Genomic DNA, 7,635 nt, shown 5'->3' with positions numbered 1-7,635 from the left:
AAATGAAGAAAATAGAACTTTTTATTGTCAATATTATAAAATTCTTTTAAAACATCTACTAAATACAAAATGGGTTAAACAGAGAGTGGAATTAAACCCAAAGTCACAATTGATAAAGACCTTTCAAAGGAATAAGAAATGGCAGAAAATGAAATCAACTAAGAAGAGGATAAACATGGAAAATATAATTAAATCAAAATGTAAATTAGTGAAATTATTTTAAAATAGGATGGAGGGAATGACATATACACAATATAAAATATGGTGTTTCTACCAGTGCACAATTTGATTTCCAAGGAAGAAAATAGAAAGAATAATTATTCATCAAAAGTAAAGTAGAAAAAAATCATGAGCCCAAAGCAAATAAACTAATCTGATTTCTCAGTTTCCCAAAAGAATGCTCAGTTCTGAGATGTATTCAGTAAATAAAATGGACATGAATTTTGACTATCTGTATTTGGGGACCTGCTCAGGTGGATTTTGAAAGTGATTCTAAAGTATCTAAGCAAGGAATACAAACAGATAATTTAGAGGCAAGGCAGGTTTATGTTTTGCTCCCTTCACCTGTTTTATTTTGTTTTTAGATTTACAGCCAATGCCAGAAATTAAGGAAAATTCAATAATATATAATAGAAAGCTAAATTAGCAATAGCTCCTTAACAAATTAACTAGTTAATGCTCATTGTTTTTAAAATACCCCCTCCCCTTTTTTTAAGCATTTCAATTCATGTATTCTTAGTTGGGTAATTTTCTTCCAGGTGGAGATTTAGTGACCCATTACCTCACTTATTCTTGTGGCTCTCTCATTTCTTTTTTTTTCTTCTTCTTATTGAAAGTATTACAGATGTCCTGTTTGTTTGTTTCTTTGTTTGTTTGTTTTCCCATTGACCTGCTCCACTCAGAACCTGCCCTTCCCAGGCCTTCACCTCTCTATTGTCTGTGTCCATATATGCATATAAGTTCCCTAATCACTCCCCATGTCCCCACCCGCTCCTTCCCTCTGAAATTGGTCATTCCGTTCCATGTTTTTATACCTCTGGAACTATTTTGTGCATCTGTTTATTTTGCTCATTAGATTCCACATATAAGTGAGACCATGTGATACTTGTCTTTCTCAGCCTGTATCTCTGGAGATTGCTCAGCAGGGTTACATGTCTGGGCCTTCATTCAATTGCCTAGAACACAAATCACATGCTTACAGTCAACTTCAAGTAAGATTGAAAACATTTAGCTCTGTGAACTGAAAGAATAGGAAACAAGTTTGTTATGAGCTAGAAATCTCTGCCCCATATATCCTTCTGATTTGCCAAATATTCGTTCATGTTGTTTCCCTCACACAAACCACTGCCATACCCTATCCAAAGAGACAAGCTAAAGACCTGTCAAGCCAATATATCCAACTCAAAGATAAAGATCAGACATGCTCAATCCTCTTCATCATATCTGTGTGCATTAGTTAAGGAACAAATGAGCCAAAAAACTAACGCTCCCCTCCACCCATGTACAACGCACAGTGATAGAACTGACCCAGGAGAAGTGGGAAGTGCTTTTTAAAAATCTTTGTAGTTGAGAGTATTACAGATGTCCCTCCTTGCCTTCCCATTGCCCTCCTCCACCCAGTTCCAGCCCACCCCATCACCACCCATGGGCGATGCGTATATGCATATAAGTTCTTTGAAGCACTTCTTAATATAAATGTTCCCATTTAGAAATAAAGGAAGAGTGGTAAGCAGTAGTTACTGATCCATAGCAATTATGGAAACCTGCCAGACTGGCATTAAAAGATCCCTCTGCCCTGGCAAAAACAGTTCCATGGAGAAACTGGAATCTCTTCTGTTCCTTCTTTTTTACTTCCCACAATTCTATCCTATGGAACATTCAACCTGATCAGTCATCCTCCTTGACCACATCTGAAGTGAGTGTTTCAGAATATGTCCTCTGTGGAGTTTACATAGCTTTTATTTTTTTAATTTCTTTATTGATTAAGGTATTACATATGTATCCTTATCCCCCCATAATCCCCCCCGACCCCTCCACTCATGCCCTCACCCCCCTGTTGTCTGTGTCCATTGGTTAGGCTTATATGCATGCATACAAGTGCTTTGGTTGATCTCTCCCCCTTACCCCCACCCTCCCCTAGTTTACCTTTTGCTTTCTTTAAATTTGGGGGTCCAAGGATTGAAGTTTCAAATAGTCAGACTTTTTTATCTATCTAGACATATGTTTTTTAGGCACAGTAGTTCTATTAAAATCACAGTAGACTTCTAATCAATGTGCCATATTTGTGTGCCTATAACCACACTCCATCTTTTTTAAAATCTATGATTATATTTCTATGGTAAGAAAAAACAACAGAACAATGGTTGCCCATTGGTAATACCTTTTAAAAATTTTATCTTTATTGTTGAAAGTATTACAGATGTCCCCTTCTGTTTCCCCATTGACCCCCTTTATCCTGCTCCTGCCTCCCCATAGGCCTTCACCACACTATTTTCTGTGTCCATGGGTTATGCATATATGCATATAAGTTACATGGTTAATTTCTTCCCCCTCCAACCTCCCATCCCCACCCCTCTGAGATTTAAAGGTATAATTTCCAAGCCTAATTTATTATTTTTATTTTTTCCTCCTCTAAATCCCTCTTTAGACTATAAGCAGCTACTATGATGCTATCTGCAGCAATGGGCTTGGAAGGGTAGGCTGTGCTTTCAAACTGATCCTTGCTATAGGTGCTGAGCCTTGGCAGATTTTGTTGATCAAAGCTTCATTTAGTTTTATTCCTTATTATGTGACTTCTATAAACAGTAGATTTCTCAAACTTTCAATATCCCAACAATTGGGCTTTCCTTTGATCTTTTAGATCTCTGCTTGAAAACTGGACAGTTTCTTGCGCTCATCTCTTTCCTGTAATATCTTACTAAAGGCAGAATATAAAAGCATATCGTTAATCTGTATCTTTCCACTCACTTCTTCTACAGCTACAAGCCCAACAAGCACTAAATCCTCCCTGCTGAGTGTTCATTCTCCTCCTTCTATCAATAATACTAAACACAATCTGTACCACCCTCCTCTATAGCATACTCTCCAGGATCCTTCCTACTGCCCTGTTCTCTCCCCTCAGTCTGCTCTGCTAGAAGCACTTCCTCTTTCTAGCTTTTAAATATGGGGGTTTTTCAGGGCTCGATGTTTAGACCTTTTCTTTTATCTAGACTCGCTCTTCTAATAAGTTTATTAATTTTCATAGCTTTAAATGACATTTATATAATGATAAATCCCAAGTTATCATCTCCAGCTCCATCCTTTCCCATGACATAATTTCATTTTTAAAATATTATAATTGTGTCCATCTCACCAAAAAAATAGACACATAGACATTTTTAGAAGGAGAAGAGGAGGATCAAAAGGCATAAAACTATGCAAAATCATATTAGTATTTGTTTATCCAGTTTCTATTTAAAATGAAAACTCAAAAGCAACAGTGATATATGGGAGAAATGTTGTATCCCCAGGTATGTTGTACGTTATAGGTACACAATAAATATTATAGATACACTATACATATTTGTTGACTAGAGGATTGGTGTGCTACACATTAATAAAGCTTTATTTTAATAGAAATGTGATAATTTTTAATAACTCATTCTAATGCAGATATGCACTCTATGACTAATAACACTAACTTAAGAAATATTTTCTTCTCTTTCCTAGATCCCAATGCTCTGGCTGGCCAGACTGGTCCTGATCATGCTCTTATAGGAGGAATAGTGGCTGTAGTTGTATTTGTCACGCTGTGTTCTATATTTCTGCTTGGTCGATATCTGGCAAGACATAAAGGTGAGTTGTATTTAATAGCGTTCTTAACTCTGACACAAACATTCTAAAGACTTGCTTTACAAATGAGATATTATATGAATGCACGTGTGTGTGTGTGTGTGTGTGTGAGAGAGAGAGAGAGAGAGAGAGAGAGGGAGAGAGAGAGAGAGAGAGGGAGAGAGGGAGAGAGAGAGATCTAAATACTAAATTAAGTTATTTCGGGGGAATTCTTGATTATTTTACTCAACTTTGAAGTTAAGTTGGCTTAGCCCTGGCCAGTGTGGCTCAGTTCATCGAGCACTGTCCCATGCACGGAAAGGTCACTTGTTTGATTTCCTATCAGGGTATGCCTGGCTGTGGGCTAGATCCCAGTAGGGTGCATTCAGGAGGCAGCTGATCAATGTTGCCTTCTCACATCTATGATTTTTTCTTTCTTTCCCTCTCTCTTCTCTCTCTAAAATCAATAATAGAAACATGTTTACAAACTAAATGAAGTTAAGTTGGCTTAGCAAAATAATGTTTAACCAATAGCCAAAGATCACAGAGTAAGTCATAGTTGGAAAAACAAAAACAGAAGCAAGTTTATAATTTATTTCTAGAACAAAAATTCAACTATAACATTAAGCTTTTGGTTATTGTTTTTAGGTTTATGGACACACGTGTGGCCATATTAGCGAGAATAATACGTGTTGTTGTTGTTTTTGTAATGGGCTAGGTAGCAAACTCTTGATATAATCTACTTTTAAATGGAGTTACCAAAAGAAATGGTGACACATTTGATGTGATCATTATCAACTGCTTAACAAAGGACCCTGATTGCTACAGCTGCATGGATCACATGGTCTGTATCCATCATTAAAGAAATCAAAGTATTCATTACCCACTCCAGCTTGGCTGTTATCTCTAGTTAACCTGGCCACAGCTTCCTCTACAACATTTACCTAAAAGCGGAAAGAATGTGTGCAACTTTACAAGGGTAAATTGTGTGGTTTATTACACCTCAGAATATTTTCTAACATGTAAGATATCTGGCATAAGTTCCTTCCTAAATCAATGCTGCTTTAATGCTAGCTATTTACCATTCTCACAGAACTAACACATTTTTCTTCCAATACCCGCAGGAACATATTTAACAAATGAAGCTAAAGGAGCTGAAGATGCACCAGATGCTGACACAGCCATTATCAACGCTGAAGGCAGCCAAGTCAATGCTGAAGAGAAAAAAGAGTATTTCATTTAAAATGCAGGCCAAGATTCTGAGTTTTACTTACCAGGCTGGCTGCTGGAGAAAACTGGCTATCATCTTTCAGAATTCATTTCTACCATCTTCGTTACCTTTATTAACTTCCATACCGTACTGCTATCCGTAGCCAGTGCATACCAGCAATCAGCTGTCGAAAGCATCCTTCTTTAATTACTGTACCATCCATAATGCAGGACATTTCTTACTGCCTAAATTCCACACCATTGCTCTTTTAACATACAGTGCTTGAATATACAGCCTTAACAATGTTAATCATCTCCTTGGGTCATGATATTGAGTTGTTTTTATACATTGAAAAATGTATGCAGAGATTTTTGTTTTTTGTTTTAACCCCCCATTTTTCACCCTCTTTACATCATGGACTTAGTCAGTTTGCCATTGGACACCTTTCACAAGAAACAGGATTAGATGAAGAGCTAATGTGCTTAAGTTTAATGAGACATTAGAGGTTTACAGATAATATTTTCTACATGTCTCTCTTCAAGGACATGCTTAGAAACATATGCCCTAGGAAACCACAAACGGAAAACACTGTAGTGTAGCTCGGGACTGTTTGTGACATACTGGTAAAGCTGTATCAATTTGCTATTTAAAGACATAGCATTTGATACAGGAGCCATGTGTATGAATTGTAATCATGTCATGGTATCTTATATAATTACATAGCTCCCACCATTAGGTTATTTTAGCTGTTTACCAATAAATTGCTACAAACATTTTACTGCTTTGGGAATCACAAAGATTTCATTCATTGCTCTGATTTGATTCTGTAATTTATTTGCTTCACAAGGACTCACCTTCCTAAACAAAATTGAAATATCCATAGGGCACAATTTTGAAACATTTTAGTATCTGTATATAGTGCATATAATAAATCCAATTAAACATTATTTGATACATATTTAACTTTTTGGCTGTAGGTAATTCAATCATAAGTAAGCATTTTCTAATGTCCATTATATCCCTTTAGATATTACTTAAACCAATATTACAAGTAGATAACACGTATTAGTATTTTGTCTGTATGTCCTAGCACTGTTCAACAACCAATTTTTCTAGTTCTTGTTAATTTTTATTTGTTATACAATGGAAGCACAATGTTATAAGGAAAGGTAATTTTAAGCTAACAACCAGTGCACAGCCTCAGGTTTTAAATTACAACCACAATAGAATAACCTAAAAATAAACTCTTAGTTTGCTAAAATTTTACAAATTTTAATTTGGCAGTTCCAGAGCTGCTTGCCTATGTTGGTTTGCCAAAAAGAAGTGTTTAAGATATGTTTTCTGTATAAATGAACTAATTCTTTATATTAAATTCCTGTCTATGCATTTTGTGAGGTACAAACTTATGAAACAATGAGTGATAGAGAATTTCTGCCATTCTTTTACCTCGAAGGTGAAAGTCTCTTTCTCTGGATTATTTCTGAAATTTTGGTGTATTTAACCATTAAGAAATGCTGTATTCTTAAATATGACACAGAGTTCATCTAAAGTCATATTATTTCTTCAAGTAAATAACAATATTGTTAGATTAGTTCTCATGACACTTGTTATATGCTAAAGATTAAAAATCCAGTTAGGTAAAAATTATTTTCCCATTCACAAGCATTGCACCTTTAAGAAGAAAACAAATATGACAATATGGAAGCTATACTTGTGATGTCAAAGCATGATGGCCTATGGTTTTAAAAATATCTTGGAATTCATTTGGGGGAAATGAGAATGTTCAAGTACGACATCAAGTGTTAATATCAAATGAAAGACAAGGTGCTGTATCTTAGATTATTTATCAGAAAAGTTTAAATCCTTTAAAGATGTTAGAATTTTAAATTGTTTTTTTATTGTTGAAGCATTTATCTTGTTGATTTCTTACAAAAGAAAAAGGATGATGTCAAGCAGCACTTTTTCAGAATATACAGAACATAAATAATATGATGTGGTTGAGTGTTAACATAATAAATCATATACAGTATGACATTTTAAGGAAATAAGTCTGCATTGATGTGATTGCATGCTTGTTTTTACAGTTCAATTCATACCATCTGTGGAAAAATGCAATAATATGTTAATATAGTATGGTAGTTTGAGAGAATCAGGTAGGTGCTACTAGACACATTGAAACTAGAATAGGTTTATAAACTGTTCATATCTTTCAATGCATAATCTTTAGAAAGACTCCACAAAGCAAAATTCATCCTATTAGTAAAAATGGAAAGGTTCTTATTACAGAAGTTGTATAAACTGCATCATCAATTACTATTTAAAGCCTAATTTCAGGATGCACTTACAAAATTGCTACTCTTCACTGATGTATTTACATCTCTCTTCATTTCATCTATATTCTACTTTGCTCCAACTGCTAAATTGTTTCCTAAATAACTCAATCATTATTTATAACACTGTAAAATTAGGGATCCAAAATTGGTTACATTTCAAGATTGTTGATTATTTAACCCTTTGGAGTAATATAAAAAATCATTAGAAGTCTTAAAAAGAAACTAACTAACTGGTATATTATGATTTGTGGGTTCTAATCAAATATTTTGCCAGTTCAATAG

The 7,635-nt window shown here is 34.9% G+C and overlaps 1 protein-coding gene across 2 annotated transcripts in view; it reads left to right on the top strand.

The window, feature by feature from the left end:
- The window catches only part of CADM2 (cell adhesion molecule 2), a 170,135-nt gene extending 163,074 nt beyond the window's left edge, over nt 1–7,061 (top strand). Inside the window, exons 5-6 of one of the 2 annotated variants that reach the window (XM_006090551.3) lie at nt 3,709–3,834; nt 4,935–7,061. In XM_006090551.3, coding sequence (XP_006090613.1) covers nt 3,709–3,834; nt 4,935–5,053 — 245 coding nt within the window. In that variant the 3' untranslated portion in view covers nt 5,054–7,061. The remainder of the gene's footprint in view (nt 1–3,708; nt 3,835–4,934) is intronic. The other variant, XM_006090550.3, reaches the window with a different exon arrangement.
- Nucleotides 7,062–7,635: the final 574 nt, after the last annotated feature.

Source organism: Myotis lucifugus, unplaced genomic scaffold (assembly GCF_000147115.1).
Source record: "Myotis lucifugus unplaced genomic scaffold, Myoluc2.0 scaffold_75, whole genome shotgun sequence".
Lineage (NCBI taxonomy): Eukaryota > Metazoa > Chordata > Mammalia > Chiroptera > Vespertilionidae > Myotis > Myotis lucifugus.
The sequence above is the reverse complement of the archived record's forward strand: the minus strand, read 5'-3'. Positions and strand labels throughout refer to the sequence as shown.